Source organism: Macaca fascicularis, chromosome 9 (genome assembly GCF_037993035.2).
Source record: "Macaca fascicularis isolate 582-1 chromosome 9, T2T-MFA8v1.1".
In the NCBI taxonomy this organism is placed as follows: Eukaryota; Metazoa; Chordata; class Mammalia; order Primates; family Cercopithecidae; genus Macaca; species Macaca fascicularis.
This window is the reverse complement of record NC_088383.1, coordinates 27,816,518-27,835,695: the sequence shown is the minus strand read 5'-3', so window position 1 is coordinate 27,835,695 and position 19,178 is coordinate 27,816,518. Positions and strand designations below refer to the sequence as shown.

At 38.7% G+C, this 19,178-nt stretch overlaps 1 protein-coding gene across 1 annotated transcript in view; it reads left to right on the top strand.

The window, feature by feature from the left end:
- Window positions 1-19,178, top strand: part of YME1L1 (YME1 like 1 ATPase) — a 44,203-nt gene that overhangs the window by 4,866 nt on the left and 20,159 nt on the right. The window contains exons 2-7 of the mRNA XM_015455442.4: window positions 1,073-1,207; window positions 7,214-7,376; window positions 8,682-8,783; window positions 15,061-15,170; window positions 16,370-16,520; window positions 17,567-17,650. Coding sequence (XP_015310928.3) covers window positions 1,073-1,207; window positions 7,214-7,376; window positions 8,682-8,783; window positions 15,061-15,170; window positions 16,370-16,520; window positions 17,567-17,650 — 745 coding nt within the window. The remainder of the gene's footprint in view (window positions 1-1,072; window positions 1,208-7,213; window positions 7,377-8,681; window positions 8,784-15,060; window positions 15,171-16,369; window positions 16,521-17,566; window positions 17,651-19,178) is intronic.

Sequence of the window (19,178 nt, the reverse complement as noted above, 5' to 3'; positions counted from 1 at the left end):
CTGGGCTCAAGTGTTTTTTTGTTTTTATTTTATTTTTTTTGTTTGTTTTTATTTTTTGAGGTGGAGTTTTGCTCTTGTCACCTAGGCTGGAGTGCAGTGGCACGATCTTGGCTCACTGCAACCTCCGCCTCCCAGGTTCGAATGATTCTCCTGCCTCTGCCTCCCAAGTATCTGGGATTACAGGTGCCCATCACCATTCCTGGCCAATTTTTTGTATTTTTAGTGGAGACGGGATTTTACCACATTGGCCAGGCTGGTCTTAAACTCCTGACCTCAGGTATCTGCCTGCATTGGTCTCCCAAAGTACTGGGATTACAGGTGTGAGCCTCTGTTCCTGGCCTACTTACTATTTTTTTTAATGTTGGATGTATTTCATTATGTGGTAGTTTCTTTTTTTTTTGAGACAGGTCTTACCCTGTTGCCCTGGCTAGAGTGCAGTGGTGTGATCACAGCTCACTGCAACCTCCGCTTCCTGGGATCAAGCAATTCTCCTACCTCAGCCTCCCAAGTAGCTGAGACTACAGGTGCACACCATCACACCCGTGTAATTGTTGTATTTTTTGGTAGAGATGGGGTTTCACTGTGTTGGTCAGGCTGGTCTTGAACTCCTGACCTCAAGTGATCTGCCTGCCTCGGCCTCCCAAAGTGCTGGGATTACAGGCATGAGCAACTGCACCTGACCAGTGGTGTCATTTATTTTGCCGCTCCTCTAATGGTGGATGTTTCCAGCTTTCTACTATTTTTGAAATGTTTTTGATGAGAGTTATTCTCTATGCATGTGCGAGTACTTGTCAGATTCCTCAGAATAAATTCCTAGAAGGTGGATTGCTACAAACAAGAAATGTATGTATTTTTGATACTTTTGATTTACATATTCAGAATAATATCCTGAAAGAATATACCAATTTTCTTCTCACCAGCAGTAAATCCGAGTACTTACAGTTTTTAGTATACTGGGTTGACGTATGATGTATATTTAAATACTTAACAAATCCTGACAAGAAAAAGGAGATTGTTCTGTTTATTCAAAAAAAAAAAAACTACTTAATTTTTAACTTTTATCTTTTTCTAGGTTACAGTTCCTCTGAGTCATCTCATCAATGCCTTCCATACACCAAAAAACACTTCTGTTTCTCTCAGTGGAGTGTCAGTTTCTCAAAAACAGCATCGAGATGTAGTTCCTGAGCATGAGGCTCCCAGCAGTGAGGTAAGTCTTTATCCTGGTTGTGTGAGAAAGCCTTTTTGATATATAGTTAACCGTGAACAAATGAGGGATTAAGGATATTGACCCTCCCCCATAGTCAAAAATTTGAGTATAATTTTTGACTCCTGAGAAACTTAACTACTAATACCCTACTATTGACCGGGAAGTCTTGCCAATAAAATAAAGAGTCCATTAACGTGTATTTTGTATATTTTATGTATTATGTACTGTATTCTTACAATAAAGTAAGATAGAGAAAATAAAATGTTATTAAGAAAATCATAAGGAAGAGAAAATATACTTACTATTCATTAAGTAGAAGTGGACCATCGTAAAGATCTTCATTATCTTCAAGTTGAGTGGGCTGAGGAGGAAGAGGAGGGGTTGGTCTTGCTGTCTCTGGTGGCAGAGTAATTTGAGTAATTTATCTAGTGGTCTGTTAAACATTTTCCTTGGATAGGCTCCAGGGACCTCAAATTTAATATGCCCAAAACTGAGAAAGTCCATGTATCTGTGGATGTGCACAGCTCTAATCTGTTGTTCAAGGATCAACTGTACTATTAATCATGTTGAATGAAGTATCTTTCTCTAGGCACTTGTGGCAGGTGATTTCTGCCTTCAGCTTAATCTTCTTTGCAATTGAAGATATTTCTGGCTTTTATTATACATATTGCAAATATATTTAGACTTTTTTTTTCTTAATTTTCATTTGGCATTGTACTTCGTATTAGCCCCTCCTACATTGTGCGATACCAGTCGGCTACTCTGTTGTGTTCCCTCAGCAGTAGCGGTGAACCCACAGGTAACTGACCATAATTACCTCCCAAGTTTCAAGGAAGATAAAATAGTATGAGGTTACCATCTACTGCCTTATAGGAGCCTTCAGTGTAACTGAACAATTAAAATATAGGTACTGGAAAGTGAAATATATAAGCCAGGACACTGTACTTTCAGTATTTGTATAATTATAAAATCAGTGTTTCCTAGGATATTGAGAATTATGAACCTAAGAACTGATGTATTTACAAGGCTTATTAGTAAGATAGTTGCTTACAAGCTCAGGATACATTTTTCATGGAAAAATGTTATAATCTGGCATTAAGTTCCCAAAGCCCCTTCAACACATAAATAGGTTATGTTCTTAATCTGGTATCAGGAGCTAATGGCAAAGGACAGTAGTGGAGGAGTTGAAAAGAGCTTGCTTTTGAGAGGGTTGTAGAGTCAGCCTTGGGATAAAATTTTAATTTAATGAAAAGTTTGTCATCTTGTACTTCCTTTTGAACTATTTGCCTAGTTCTTACTGCCTTTTCCTATACACAGTCCATTATTGTCTTTCTACTCTACTACTGACACTCTTCTCCAAAATTATAGTCCAAGAGAGCCTTACTACTGAAGATGGTATCAACACTGGTACATGCAACAAAATTATGTTCATTTTACAAGTTTTAGAAAATATTAGTGTAGGTAGAAGAAACGGAATTCATCCGTGGACTCTTTTCCAGATATAAGGCTGTTAACATTTTGTATTTTCGTATGTCTTTTTCTCTTGCACTTTCCGTATTTTATAATAATTAGATACTATTGCACATGTTGGTTTAGATTCTGCTTTGCTTATTTAGTAGTCTTATGAATTTATGCTGTATGTTTTCTGCATGTGTATTCACACTACATTCTATTGAAATTTGGCTACTACTTTTACTATTTTTCAGACTTCTTTCGCTGAAGTTAGTGCTGATTTCCTTAGTGTTAAATATAGGCCTTTTACCAAAAAAAACCCTGCATCTCTCAACTTGTCATTTGCATTTGACCTTTCTTACTTTGCAAATACTCCCTTAAATTGAGTGATACTACTTTGATGGGTTTTTTTTTGTTGTTTATTTGTTTGTTTTTTGAGACAGAGTCTCCCTCTGTCGCCCAGGCTGTAATGCAGTGGTGTGATCTTGGCTCATTGCAACCTCCACCTCCTGGGATCAAACGATTCTCATGCCTCAGCCTTCCGAGTAGCTGGAATTACAGGCATACCCCACCACACCTGGCTAATTTTTTGTATTTTTAGTAGAGATGGAGTTCACCGTGTTGGCCAAGCTGGTCTCAGACTCCGGACCTCAAATGATCTGCCAGCCTCAGCCTTTCAAAGTGCTGGGATTACAGGCGTGAGCCACCATGCCTGTCCTAATTTTCAGTCTTTACTTTCTCCCAGGTTACATTCCCACTTACATATTTTCTTTCTTTTTTTTTTTTTCTTTAGTTTTAAGATGGAGTTTCGCTCTCGTTGCCCACGCTGGAGTGCAATGGTGCAATCTTGGCTCACTGCAACCTCCGCCTCCCCGGTTCAAGCAATTCTTCTGCCTCAGTCTCCCTAGTAGCTGAGATTACAGGCGTGAGCCACCACGTGTGGCTAATTTTTTGTATTTTTAGTAGAGACGGGGTTTCACCGTGTTGGCCAGGCTGGTCTTAAACTTCTGACATCAGGTGATCCGCCTGCCTCTGCCTCCCAAAGTGCTGGGATTATAGGCATAAGCCACTGTGCCCGGCTGCCACTTGCATATTTTCAGTTAACATCTCTCTATATGTTACTCCCAAATATATCTTCAATGGTAAAGTCACTTTCAAGTTTTGAGTAATTTATCTAGTGGTCTGTTAGACATTTTCCTTGGATAGGTTCTAGGGACCTCAAATTTAATATGCCCAAAACTGAGTTATTGGTCTTACAGTGGCTTTAGTCCTACTTTTTCAGTCTGAGTCCAACTAGAAAAGAGAAACCACATAGTCATTTGAACAGTAAAAGTTTAGTATAAAAATGTAATGTCTGCTGGGCACAGTGGCTCATGCCTGTAGTCCCAGCACTTTGGAAGGCTGAGGAGGGTGGATCACCTGAGGTGAGGAGTTCAAGACTAGCCTGACCAATATGAGAAAATTCCATCTCTACTAAAAATACAAAAATTAGCCGGGTGTGGTGGCATGTGCCTGTAGTCCCAGCTACTCGGGAGGCTGAGACAGGAGAATCGCTTGAGCCCAGGAGGCAGACGTTGCTGTGAGCCGAGATTGCACCACTGCACTCCAGCCTGGGTGACAGCAAGACTCTGTCTCAAAAATAAATAAATAAATATAAAAATGTAATCTCATTTTTTTGTTTAATCTTAAAAAAAACCCTGTTTTTACAGGGAAGTGGAATAGGTAGGGATTTAAGAAGTAAAGAAAGGCCGGGCGCGGTGGCTCAAGCCTGTAATCCCAGCACTTTGGGAGGCTGAGGCGGGTGGATCACGAGGTCAGGAGATCGAGACTATCCTGGCTAACATGGTGAAACCCCGTCTCTACTAAAAATACAAAAAACTAGCCGGGCGTGGTGGCGGGTGCCTGTAGTCTCAGCTACTTGGGAGGCTGAGGCGGGAGAATGGCGTGAACCCGGGAGGCGGAGCTTGCAGTGAGCCGAGATCACGCCACTGCACTCTAGCCTGGGAGACACAGCGAGACTCCGTCTCAAAAAAAAAAAAAAAAAAAAAAGAAGTAAAGAAAACACTTAAAAAATATAAAAAATAAAAAAGGACCAGCAGATTTAGGGAGCAGCTCATACTTCTAGGGCTGAGATAGAATCAGGAAGAGTTCTCCACCCTCAGGGCTGAGATCCTGATGTTGGCGAAGGCATGGCCTTGGCTTACTGAATGGTAGAGAAGTTGCTGTGATGTCATGCCAGGAGAACTTGCTGGATACTGGGGAAAGCTGTTCCTGGGGATGTGTCCTACTAGAGAAGCTGCTATATGAGTGGTGCCAGGGGAAGCTGCTAGGTATTGCTGGCCATTGTGCACTCCAGGAGCCAGGGTTTGGTGAAACTGCACAATTGACAGGAGCCAGATGCTATAGAAACCATGGGTGTTACAGACAGGAATCTGCTAAATGAGCATACCAGAACTAGGAATCAAAACCTCTCTTCCTACAGTGTGCATTCAGTGACTTCCTGACGAAGCTTAACATTGTTTCAATTGGCAAAGGAAAAATATTCAAAGGGTACAGATCCATGTTCATGGAGCCAGCAAAAAGGATGAAAGCGCGCTTGGACACAACCAGCTGATAACTGGCACGTCCGTCCAGAACCCTTCTCCCTCTCAATCCCTATACTGTGGGTTTCTCCAAATGCCTATTGCCTATGATTTACTGTGTCCATCCTTCTTAGTCACGGCTTAGTTCAGGTTCTTGCCATCTTTCACTTGTTCCATCAGCCTTCTCTCTCATCCAGTCTAGCTTGTTTGTTTGTTTTATCATTTTAAAATTTTTTGTAAAGACAGGGTCTTGCTTTGTTGACCAGGCTGATCTCGAACTCCTGGCCTGAAACAGTCCTCCCACCTCAGCCTCTCAAAGTGTTGGGATTACAGGCTTGAGCCATCATGCTAGGCCAGTTTATCTTCCTTAGTTCTGTATTTTCTTCCGTAAGACAGAACTAATCATATTACTTAGAGAATTAAATTCAAATATGGCTCTTCACAGTTTGGCCATAGCATATCTCTTTACTTTTTTCTTTCCTTGAATTTTTTGAGATGTTCCAGACCCTTGGATAGCTTTTTGTTTGCCCCTCTCCCTAAGTCTTCTTCATCCATCATTTTTAATAGCTTAAAATACTTAAAATACTCTTAAGTATTTTATTTCACCATGCCTTTAACTGTCTTTTACTATGGCCGTCATGCTGTATGCTAGGCTGTGTAGATGAGTAAGACATGATCTTTGCCTTTGATCTTTACTATTATGAAATAAGGTGTATTTTAGTTATGTTAGTATTGAGAAAATGAATTCTAGGAATATGAGTTATATCTAGTAAAAAAAAAAGTACTATACTCCCAGACATCAATCTAAAGCTATATAATCCATGTCCATGCCTCTTTTAAGAAAATTTTTAGTTTTAGAGATGGGGTCTCCCCTCTGTATCCCAGGCTGAAGTGCAGTGATGCTATCATAGCTCACTGCAACCTCCAGCTCCTGGGCTCAAACATTTCTCCTGAATAGCTGGTACTGCGGGCGAATACCACCACACCCAGCTAATTTTTTAATTTTTCGTCGAGATGATGTCTTACCATGTCACCTAAGCTGGCCTCAAACGCTCCTCCCACCTTAGCCGTTTTGGGTTTGAGTAACATATAATTGTTACTTGTCTTTAAGTGCCTCCTTTTCAGCTCATGTGGACAAGAAAATAACTAATCCCTGTCCTGTTGTTTAAAAGTGGGTATATATACACACATATTTGTGATTTTTTAGACTTTTTTGCCTGATTTTCACAGTTTTGACTTTAATTTTCTTCCTTATTAGAAGATAATGGGTAACTTTAGAACCTCTGAGTTCAAGGAAGGATCTCAGCAGTGAGGCCAGAGGAGTGAGATGTCCTGTGGTAACCAAGCATACCATTTCCTTGTCAAGTGGGCTTTTGTTTATGGCCGCCTAGGGGCTTAAAACTCCATGGACTGGTGAGGATTATCATTTGAATAGAATTTCTCCAATTCAAAAACCTTACTATTATCCTCCAATCAGTTTTACACTGTTGGGGAAAATCCCCCTGACCTTATATAACATACTTTGTAACCCTGCAGGTAGTTACTCTTATACTCTTGTCATTATAAATGCTTGATCAATGGTTGATAGACTAGCTCTTGATCAGAGTACCCTTGTATGGAGAGAAGGAAAAAATATACATTTCACTTGATTCTGTGAACCATAGTACTTAGGACAGTAGTGGTTTGGGTTTGATTTAAAAACAAATGTTTTTCTCATTCATGCTGAAATGTTATCTCTTTATTTAAGGATACCATTGGGAATATAATTTTTTAACCTATGTCAAACCTTATATGACTGATCTCAGTGAAACGAACTGTAAAAATATTTGCATCAATTTATTTTTAAATATTAAAAAAAGAAATATATGTATTAGACTTTTAAAATCTAATTGTTTTAACTGATAATATGTACTTCTTAGGTTAAATATCTTGGTAATATTAATGCATACCTGGTTGACCCAATCTTTTACAGCCTTCACTTAACTTAAGAGACCTTGGATTATCTGAATTAAAAATTGGACAGATTGATCAGCTGGTAGAAAATCTACTTCCTGGATTTTGTAAAGGCAAAAACATTTCTTCCCATTGGCATACGTCCCATGTCTCTGCACAGTCCTTCTTTGAAAATAAATATGGTATGTTAATGTATTTTTTGTTCTAATTAAATATTTTAGCACTATTAATAAATACCATTTATTAGCTTTTACGGTAGCATTTACTGTGGGCTGGGTTCCTTCCTGAAGGGTTTTTTTTTTTTTTTGGACAGAGTCTCCCTCTGTCACCCAGGCTGCAGTGCAGTGGTGCAATCTCTGCTCACTGCAAGCTCCACCTCCTGGGTTCATGCCATTCTCTTGCCTCAGCCTCCCGAGTAGCTGGGACTACAGGTGCCCACCGCCACAGCCAGCTGATTTTTGTATTTTTAGTAGAGACGGGGTTTCACCGTGTTAGCCAGGATGGTCTCGACCTCCTGACCTTGTGATCCACCTACCTCAGCCTCCCAAAGTGCTGGAATTACAGGCGTGAGCCACTGCGCCCAGCCTTAAACACAGTACATCTTTTATCACTGGTTTTGTTTTGTTTTGTTTTGTTTTTGAGATGGAGTTTCACTCTTCTTGCCCAGGTGGGAGTGCAATGGCTCACTCTCAGCTCACCACAACCTTCACCTCCTGGTTTCAAGCGATTCTCCTGCCTCAGCCTCCCAAGTAGCTGAGATTACAGGCATGTGCCACCATGCCTGGCTAATTTTTGTTTTTAGTAGAGACGGGGTTTCTTCATGTTGGCAAGGCTGATCTCAAACTCCCAACCTCAGGTGATCCACCCACTTCTGCCTCCCAAAGTGCTGGAATTACAGGCGTGAGCCAGCGTGGCCGGCCATGTTTTATCACTGTTAATTTGAATTTAGTTTCATTAGCAGCTACATTTGTATGCCAGATAAAAAAGACAATGTAAGCCAGGCGCGGTGGCTCACGTCTGTAATCCCAGAACTTTGGGAGGCTGAGGCAGGCGGATCACAAGGTCAGGAGATCAAGACCATCCTGACTAACAGGGTGAAACACCATCTCTACTAAAAATACAAAAAATTAGCCGGGCGTGATGGTGGACACCTGTGGTCCCAGCTGCTCGGGAGGCCAAGGCAGGAGAATAGAGTGAGCCTGGGAGGCGGAGCTTACAGTGAGCCGAGATCATGCCACTGCATTCCAGCCTGGTGGACAGAGCGAGATTTTGTCTCAAAAAAAAAGATAATGTAACCAACAAGTGATAGTAAACTAAAGGATTGTGAGATGTAAAGTAGTTAAATTAGCAATGCTTTAGATATTTTCATAAAAGTTGAAACTCATATTGTGATTTCCCTAATATTTGATAGAATTATTTATGTTTCATAGGATATTTGTTTTTTGTTTTGGAAATTAGAAAATTTACTTTTTGCAATTTCCTTCCAGGTAACTTAGATATATTTAGTACGTTACGTTCCTCTTGCTTGTATCGAAAACAACATTCAAGAGCTCTTCAAAGCATTTGTTCAGATCTTCAGTACTGGCCAGGTATGAAGCAACAACCATAGCTATTTTGGAAAAATAATATGCTTATTTACTGTAGTCTGATTTGTCTTTCTTAATGGTATTAATGATTATAAACATTCATTTGCAATTCACACGGCCTAAAGAGTATTTGGAATTGATTAGTTTGGGTTCTTCTGTATAATTTTTAATCTGGGATATAATTATATATATAGGAGTATAATATATAGGAGCTAAATTTTGAGTGTGATAGTGCCACAATAAATCAAACGCCAGGGAATTTATCTAACTTGTTTTAAGATAAATGACTAAGCACATTTGCTTACTCATCCTCACTTTCAAAAGCCCATTGAAATTAATTTTATATATATATATATATATATATATATATATGAAAAAAGCAATGACAGAAGGGTTTTGTTAATGGACCAGAAATTTGAGGACTTTCAGTAAGTTGTAATATAGGTGACATCAAATTGACAGTAAAATCAAATTTGCATTTATTCGTGTAATTTTTGAATACAAGGCACTAGTGATAGATGTCAGGTGATAGCGATCATTGTAAATGAAAAAGACATGTTTTCTACCTTCATGGGACTAAGGGTCTCGTGAAAGAGGTAAGTACTTCTGCTTCCAAGAGAACTCAGGAAAAACCCCACTTCCAGAGCCAGTAAAATTGGACTCTGGGATGGAATGGAATAAACAGTTGAGGATTGCCAGAAATGGGCCAATCACAGAACAGATATGGCCTTTAACCTTTAGGTAAATTAGCAAAAAACACCTTTCTAATAAGACTTCTGTGTGTGTGTTTGTGTATCGAGGGACATCTGTCTGTGGAGACTCCTGGTTTGAGCATTGATGCCAAGGAAAGAAACAAGATAGTACCCCAGATTACTTTGGTTTTGAATTATACATTCACTAAAGGTATTCTGCTCATAGTCCAAGTTTTATATTCTGAATATATTTACTTTTGCTAGTGTTGAGGATACCCATTTGTAGTCAATACCGATGACTGTATTTGTTTTGTTTTGTTTTTGAGATGGAGTTTTCCTCTTGTCACCCAGGCTGGAGTGCAATGGCACCTCCTGGGTTCAAGCAATTCTCCCGCCTCAGCCTCCCGAGGAGGTGGGATTACAGGTTCCCCTACCAGGCCCAGCTAAGTTTTGTATTTTTAGTAGAGATGGGGTTTCACCATGTTGGCCAGGCTGGTCTCGGAACTCCTGACCTTAGGTGATCCGCCTGCCTTGGCCTCCCAAAGTGTTGGGATTACAACATGAGCCACGGTGCCAGAACCTGATCACTGTATTCTTATTTATAATTACAAATGGATTACCAAGAATCTACGTATTTGAGGAAAACTTAAAGCATAAAAGAGAGGCGCCAAGTTCAGCAAAGAGACCAATAACCCTCCGAAGAAATGATTAATGCAGAAGACAGAAGAAGACAGCTGATACGTTTTTAGATACTGTTGGAAGATGTTTAAAAACTGAGCATGTGTTACCTAGGGTATGAAAACTATCTTAATAAATTTTCATAGTGTTGTAACTCTGAGATCAGATTCTCTCAACATCAGAAAATAAAGCTAAAAATCCAGTAACAGAAAAGACAGCTTAAAAAAATACCTAAATACTTGAAAATTTAAAAACCCTTTTCTAAATGTCTCATGACTGAATGGAAATCAAAACTGAGATTACAGACACTCAGTAATTAACCACAGTGAAAATCTGTTTATCAGACTCTTTTGGTGAGGACAAAATGACGTTGAGGGCATTATATAATTTATTAAGAAATCAGGCCAGGCACGGTGGCTCACGCCTATAATCCCAGCACTTTGGGAGGCCGAGGCGGGCAGATCACCTGAATTCGGGAGTTCAAGACCAGCCTGGCCAACATGATGAAACCCCGTTCTCTACTAAAAAGGAAATACAAAATTAGCTGGGCGTGGTGGTGCATGCCTGTAATCTCAGCTACTCGGGAGCCTGAGGTAGGAGAATCACTTGAACCCAGGAGGCGGAGGTTGCAGTGAGCCGAGAGCACGCCATTGCCCTCCAGCCTGGGCAACAAGAGCGAAACTCCGTCTCAAGAAAAAAAGAAAAGAAACCGAGATGGGCTGGACACAGTGGCTCACGCCTATAATTCCAGCACTTTGGGAGGCTGAGGCTGAGGCTGAGGCTGAGGTGGGCGGATCACTTGAGGTCAGGAGTTTGAGACCAGCCTGGCCAACATGGCAAAACCCTGTCTCTACCACGATATACAAAAATTAGCTGGGTGTGGTGGCAAATGCCTCTAGTCCTAGCTACTCAGGAGGCTGAGGCAGGATAATTTCTTGAACGTGGGAGATGAAAGTTGCAGTGAGCCAAGACTGCGCCTCCATCCTGGGTGACAGAGCAAGACTTTGTCTCAAAAAAAAAAAAAAAATTAAGATATAAAACATGGAAAATAAATTGAATTTCTGAAAAATAATAGAAGAAATTAATACAAAGCAAATATTTTAAAATAATAGGTGGAAATAGTTTTACTTAATTAAACCAAAAAAAATTTAATATAAAAAAATGGAACAACATAACAGTTCTGATTAAGAAACAACAGAAAAATACAAACAGTATTAGAAGTATGAGTGGGAATTGCCATGGATATGTGAAGGTTTTAAAATTGCAAGGTGGTATGTGTAACTTTATGTCATAAAAATACGTTGAAATGGACAGTTATCTAAGCAATAAATTGACAAAGTTGGCCCAAGAAGAGATAGGATAATAACCATAAAGTTTAAAAGATACTATTTTAAAAATATTGTTCCTTTGCCCCAGAGGCACTAGGTTCAGATAGTTTTTATGGCTGCATTCTTCTAGAATATTGAGTTTCTTGTTAATTTAAAACCATATTAAAAAGAAAAAGGTCTAGAATACACTTCCCTGTTTATTCCATGAGATTGCTGTTAGTAGAACTTGCTAGTATTGGTGTAAGGCCAGGCACTGTGGATCACACCTGTAATCCCAACACTTTGGGATGATCACTTGAGGCCAGGAGTTCCAGACAAGCCTGGACAACATCTCAACAGCAACAAAAGTTAGCCCATCGTGGTATCATGCCCTTGTAGTTCTGGATACTTGGGAGGCTGAGGTGAGAGGTTTGCTTGAGCCCAAAGTTCAAGGTTACAGTGAGCTATGATGATGCTGCTATACTTCAACTTTAGTGACAGAGCAAGATCCTGTCTAAAAAAAATATATATATATATGTATGTATGTATGTATGTATATACACACACAAGCACGACAGAGGAACAAAATCGATGAGTTTCAATTAACAGAAATCCTAAATAAAATCCAAAGAAAGCAAATCTAAAAATGTGCTAAAAATATTATATCATGACTAAGGAATACAAAAGTGATTTAACGTTAAGTCAATTAATATATCATATTAATTGATTAGAAAAGAAAAATAATGTCATTATTTCAATGTATGATACAAAGACATAATATACTTTAATTGCTGTGCTTCCTGAAAACTCTTAGAAAGCTAGAAATGGAAGGAAACTTTTAAAATTTCTTAACATCTATTATGTTCCTGTTAATTTGAGAAACATGGAGTATCCTGGTTTTTTTCAGCATTAATTTGGAGATTCTGAACAATATGATTTAAAAGAAAACGAAATGAGCCATATGTAAGTTAAAGGAAGGGGTAAAATTATAATTTGCAGGTGATACAATTGTTTACCAGAAAATTCAAGAAAATCATCCAAAAGGCTGTTCAAGTAGAGTTCACTCCTTTGTCCATACCAGATAAATGCATAAAAATCAATAGTTTTCTTATAATCTAGCAGCAGGTTTTATTTACAGTTTCTTTAAAACCCAGTAAATGTTTTATCCTGACAAGAAATATACAGCATACATATATACACACGTACACACGTGTGTATATGAAGCTTTACTGAAGGAAAAAGAGGAACTGAGTGAAATAAAATGAGAGAAGGCCATAATCCTATTTGGAAGAACTAGGTATTATAACAGTATCAATTTACACCCAAATTTATAAAGTCAGTACAACCCCAATCAAAACTCTCATGACCCATTTGGGAAATTGAGAAGTTGATTTTAAACTTAATTTGGAGTAACTGAGAACATGTTAAAAGAATACTAATGAAGGGGATTTCACCCTACTTAAGTATATGAAAATATAGATATTTAGCCGTGGAAATCAGCAGTGTAGTATTATAAATAACTAAAATTAAAAAATTTAACCTAGTGCTGGCATACATCAGTGCAACAAAATTAAGAATTTTAAATCAATAAGCAAATGATGGATAATGAAATGTTATCAGCCTAAGTGACTGTTTTGGAAAAATCAAGTTCTTTTCTTACATCATACCAAAAAAAAAGTTCCAAATATGTTAAAGGGCTGAAAACAAAAATATAAAACTGAAAATATTACAGGTAAGTAGACTTCCTTTCAAATCTTAGTTTGGCGATGAAACTCTAATCAAGTTAAAATGCAGAAAACACAACAAAGGTATGGCTACACTGACCTAATAAATTTCTGTATCATGTGATTGAAAGACAAAGACACATTAATAATAAATATTTACAATATATATAAAGATTACTATCTGTAACATCCATATTCTCTAAATAAAAATGGAAAAATGTGCAAAGGACATGCATGGTCAGTTTACCAATGAAATAAAAATAAAAATAGTGAATAAAAATACAGAGGAATCTTTTCAAAATTTTCCCACATTTGTAATCTGGGAAATGCAAAGTAAAACAAGGTACTGGTATTTTTGCCCATCAGACTTGTACAAATTTAAAAGATTCATATTGTTTAGTATTGGCAAGGATATGAAGAAAAGGAAACTTATAAGCATTGGTGGGCACATAAATTGATAACAGCCTTTTTTAGAAAGTAGTCTTGGCCAGGCGCAATGGCGTACACCTGTAATCCCAGCACTTTGGGAGGCCGAGGTAGGCGGATCACGAGGTCAGGAGTTTGAGATCAGCCTGGTCAACATGGTGAAACCCCACCTCTACTAAAAATACAAAAATTAGCTGGGCATGGTGGCGGGTGCTTATAATCGCAGCTACTCAGGAGGCTGAGGCAGGTGAATCCGTTGAACCCAGGAGGCGTAGTGAGCGGAGATCATGCCACTGCACTCTCGCCTGGATGATAGAGTGAGACTCTACCTCAAAAAAAAGTAGTAGTTTCTTAGTGTCAAACAAAATTTAAACCTTAACAGTGTTTCTTTTAGGAATTCAATCTACATCTGCTGACATACATGTACAAGAATGTTCACCACAGTTTGTTTCCAGCAATAAAAACCAGAAAACAAATAATGTTCATGGTAGGGAAATGGTTGAATGAATTGCACTCTGATACATTGGAAAAGTGTAAACAGCCATTAAACTGAATGCACTGTCCTGTTCTGAAAAATAATGCGTGAAAAATGAAAATTGCAAAAAATTAGGTACTATTTCTAGAGTAGTTTTTATAGAAAGAGCATGTATGTGCAGGCATAGAAGGGTAGTCAGAATTGTTAACAGGTTATACTTCTGGGAAGTGGGATTGGGGCTTGAGAAATTAGAAGACACTAATTTGATACACTCACCTTTTTTTCAAAAACATGTAAAAATCAGTTGTGTAGATTCAACCTATTTTAATTACTTGGCTGGTTTTTTTTTTTTGGAAAAAAATCACAGTTTATCAGAGTTGATACTCAGTTTTTAAAATTATACTGTACAACCCTCTGACTTCTCTATTTACTTTTATCCCCTATCAACATAAAAATAGGGCAGGCGCGGTGGCTCGTGCCTGTAATCCCAGCACTTTGGGAGGCCAAGGCAGGTGGATCACCTGAGGTCGGGAGGCTGAGGCAGGATAATTGCTTGAACCCAGGAGGTGGAGGTTGCAGTGAGCAGAGACTGCGCATTGCACTCCAGCCTAGGCAACAAGAAAACAAAACTCCATCTTAAATTAATTAATTAATTAATTAATTAATTTCCTTTTGAAACAAGGACAATAGAAAAAACTGTAGGCTGGACATGGTAGATTTAAGTGCTCAGACCTAATCCCAGCACTTTGGGAGGCTGAGGTAAGAGGATTGCTTGAGCCCAGGAGTTCAAGGCCAGCCTGGGCATAAAAGGAGACCCCGTCTCTACAAAAAAGAAAGAAACAAAGGAACACATATTTAAGTGTCAGGCAAATTAGATAGACTAGGATATAGAGGTAGAGTGTCAGACTTTAGAATCTCAGGCGTTTTTCTTTTCCTGTAACAATTTACAGTGACAGTGAATGGTATTGTTTTATTTAGTTTTCATACAGTCTCGGGGTTTTAAAACTTTGAAATCAAGGACACGACGTCTCCAGTCCACCTCCGAAAGATTAGCTGAAACACAGAATATAGCGCCATCATTCGTGAAGGTAATTAGACCTTTTTATGATCCAAAAAGCAAATATTTTCAAGTTGTTAAAAAAAATGAGGAGCTTCAATATCTGATTTCTTTTGTTGGCTGATAGATTTTCTTCCTTCTTTCCACTAATAAGGGATTAGTAACCTGTGTAATCATTATACCTGTAACTCTTCTGGGCCCCAGACTTGCCTCTCCACTTACTAGATTTTTTCCCCACAAACCTACACCTGTTAAGGTGTTCTCTGTATTAATGAGCAGCATCCACCCAAGCTAAAAACCTGGCTGTGAACCTATGTTTGTCCATGTTGCCTCACCTCCACATCCATTAACCACTAAAGTTCTGTTGATCCAGCCTCCTAAATATTTGTTAAATCTGTTCCACTGGCATAGATAGGCTATAACTATTTGTTGCCTAAATTACTCTAATGAATATTTGTTTAATCTCCTTGCCTCTAGTCTTGCTATGTTCAGTCCAGCCTCCAGATTGCCACCCATCAATCTTTCTAAAATTTTGATCTAGTTATATTACTCTGCTTTATTGCTTACCTCCACCTGATACACTGGGAATTTCATCATTTGGTCTTTACCTGCTATGTTTCTCTTCTCACCATTCAATATGCCCCTCTGTTTCCCTGCTCCTCTTTGGCACTGAAGTCTTATATAAGATTGCTAGGGCCGGGCGTGGTGGCTCACACCTGTGATCCCAGCACTTTGGGAGGCCGAGGTGGGTGGGTCACCTGAGGTCAGGAGTTTGAGACCAGCCTCGACATGGTGAAACCCCGTCTCTACTAAAAATACAAAATTAGTTGGGCGTGGTAGTGCATGCCTGTAATCCCAGCTACTCGGGAGGCTGAGTGTATGAACGGTGCTCAGTAGATATTTAGTAAATTAATGAGATTTTTCCTCTAGTAAAGATAAAGGGATATGAATATTAAGTCAATCAAACCCTAAGCTAATATGTGACCTGTTTTCAGTATAGTGTTCATGCAGAGAATAATGCCACTTTCTTTGTATTATTACTTGATTGATGCAGGAATAGGATCTAGTATTAGTTTCCTAGTTATTAATTCATTGCTGAGTCTTAATCTGTTTCTTCACATTGACAGTAAAAGTTACAGAATTTTAGTGAATTTTTTTGAGTGGTCACAATATTGTTAGGGAGTGTCACTCTGTCGTTAACCAGTACTGATGTGTTGTTTGTGTATTCAGGGGTTTCTTTTGCGGGACAGAGGATCAGATGTTGAGAGTTTGGACAAACTCATGAAAACCAAAAACATACCTGAAGCTCACCAAGATGCATTTAAAACTGGTTTTGCGGAAGGTTTTCTGAAAGCTCAAGCACTCACACAAAAAACCAATGGTAAGTTGATTTGAAACTGTCCATGTTTGAGAAGAGTAACTGAAAGGAAGTCATAGTCCTACATTTAAGTTTTAAGTAACTTTTCTAAGACCATCTGTCTTTCTATTGATTAAATTCTACTACATTTGTAACTTGATCTATGTAGAAATAGAGATACTGCTGATGGTTTCCCTTTCTCAAGAGAGAAAACGAATTGGAGAAAAGGAAGTGTGAATGGTTTAAAGGTTTTTGTTTCTTTGTTTTTTGTTTGTGTTTGTTTTTGAGACACGGTCTTGCTTCATTGCCTAAGCCAGAGTGCAGTGGTGCAATCACGGCTCATTGCAGCCTTAACTTCCTGGGCTCAAGTGATCCTCTCACCTCAGCCTCCTGAGTAGCTAGGACCACAGGCATGTGCCACCATGCCCAGCTAATTTTTGTAGAGATGGAATTTTGCCATGTTGTCCAGGCTGGTCTTGAACTCCCGGGATCAAGTGATCCTCCTGCCTTGACTTGTTAAAGTGTGGGGATTACAGGCATAAGCCCACCTTGCTTGGCCTTAATGAAGTTTTTGATAATAGGGTACTTACAGGAAATCATAGCAGTTGTGAAAAAGAATGCCAGATTCCAAAATTGGATGTGATGAAATGTGATTATCAACAATAACCTGATGTTTACATTTCATTGAGCTGTCTTTTTTTTTTTTTTTTTTTTTTTTTTTTTTTTTTTTTTGAGACGGAGTCTCGCTCTGTCGCCCGAGCTGGAGTGCAGTGGCCGGATCTCAGCTCACTGCAAGCTCCGCCTCCCGGGTTCTCGCCATTCTCCTGCCTCAGCCTCCTGAGTAGCTGGGACTACAGGCGCCCGCCACTTTGCCCGGCTAGTTTTTTGTATTTTCTAGTAGAGATGGGGTTTCACCTTGTTAGCCAGGATGGTCTTGATCTCCTGACCTCGTGATCCGCCCGTCTCGGCCTCCCAAAGTGCTGGGATTACAGGCTTGAGCCACCGCGCCCGGCCGAGCTGTCATATTTAATTAATGTCATTTGATGTAAAGCTTTTTCTTTCTACCCTAGATTCCCTAAGGCGAACCCGTCTGATTCTCTTCATTCTGCTGCTATTCGGCATTTATGGACTTTTAAAAAATCCATTTTTATCTGGTAAAAGCTTTTTTTATTTATCTAACTTGTTAGTTTCTTATTCCTTTAAATACATGATTCCTTTTAATGCCTAATCTAACCCTTAAAAGAAAGAACACATTAATGTTTATAGTTCTAGAATTAGGCTTTCATTCCTAGTAGTGGTTAGTTTCCCAAATTTTAGAAAATGATACCTGTCCAATTATAAAATTTAAAAATTATCCTGGTCAACAGGGTGAAAGGAAAGTAAATTAATTAATTGAAAAATTATGTAGAAGAATTTTATAATAGTGCAAACTGAAATAGTTTTCTGTTTCAAAGATAAACTAATAAATTCAATTTATTAATAATATCATATTAAATGTTCCCCTTTTTTTTAGTTTGCTTATCTGAAATTAAGCAATAGTGTCAGACTTAAGTGGTTCCAATTACCTTTTCCACTACTATGTAGTTTTCACCCTGTGTTCTCTATTCTCTTTAATATCAAGGATATGTACAGATTCTTAAAAAATACTTTGTGGGCTAAAACTGTTAGTGTTCATTCTAGAATTACTATTTTAAATTTGTTTTCTCAGTTTCTGTGTTCTTGATTTATTAAGCATTTCTTCTTAACCCTGTATTTTGCCAGCTCATTTTTCAGCCTATCTTAACAGTATTTTGGGCTTCTTTTGAGGAAATTAGAAATTGCTCAGTTTACTCATTTATAACTGTTCTAGTTTGGAAGTTTCTACCTGAGTGGGAAAGACTTAAGAAATTCTTGTAATAGTTCTCCAAAATTGATCTCTAGTATTTTACTGTCCTATCAGACTTTTTCTGTCTTGCTTGTCAGACTTAATGATGTCATAATTGATAGGTCATTTGAGGGCAAGTAGTAACAGTTGTCAGAAGACGAGGACTACATGAAAAATATCATAATGTGTTAAGCCCATGTGTGTCAGTGTTTTTTGCTAACTGTAAGGCAATGTATTTCAAAGTGTAGACCTGCGACCAGTTATATCAGAATAATCAAAGTGTTTGTTAAAAATGCAAATTCTCCTGGGCCCTGTGCTGTGGCCTGAGAACCTGCATTTTAACATATTTCTCAAGTGAATTTTATTCACACCAGAGTTTGAGAAACTTTGTTCTATCATTAGATACTACAATGAGAAGTGGAAAATAATTCTTGATTTTATTAACTGAAAAGTACAAATGTCTTTTTATTTTATGTTATTTTATTTATTTATTTATTTTCAGTTGGAGTCTTGCTGTGTTGCCCAGGCTGGAGTCCAGTGGCACGATCTCGGCCCACTGCAATCTCCGCCTCCCGGGGTTCAAGTGATTCCCCTGCCTCAGCCTCCTGAGTAGCTGGGACTACAGGCCTGTGCCACCATGCCCAGCTAATTTTTTGTATGTTTAGTGGAGACGGGGTTTCATCATGTTAGCCAGGATGGTCATGATCTCCTGACCTCGTGATCTGTCTGCCTCAGCCTCTCAAAGTGCTGGGATTACAGGTGTGAGCCACTGTGCCCGGTCTTTATTATTTTTTAATTTTTATTTTTTCAAATTGATT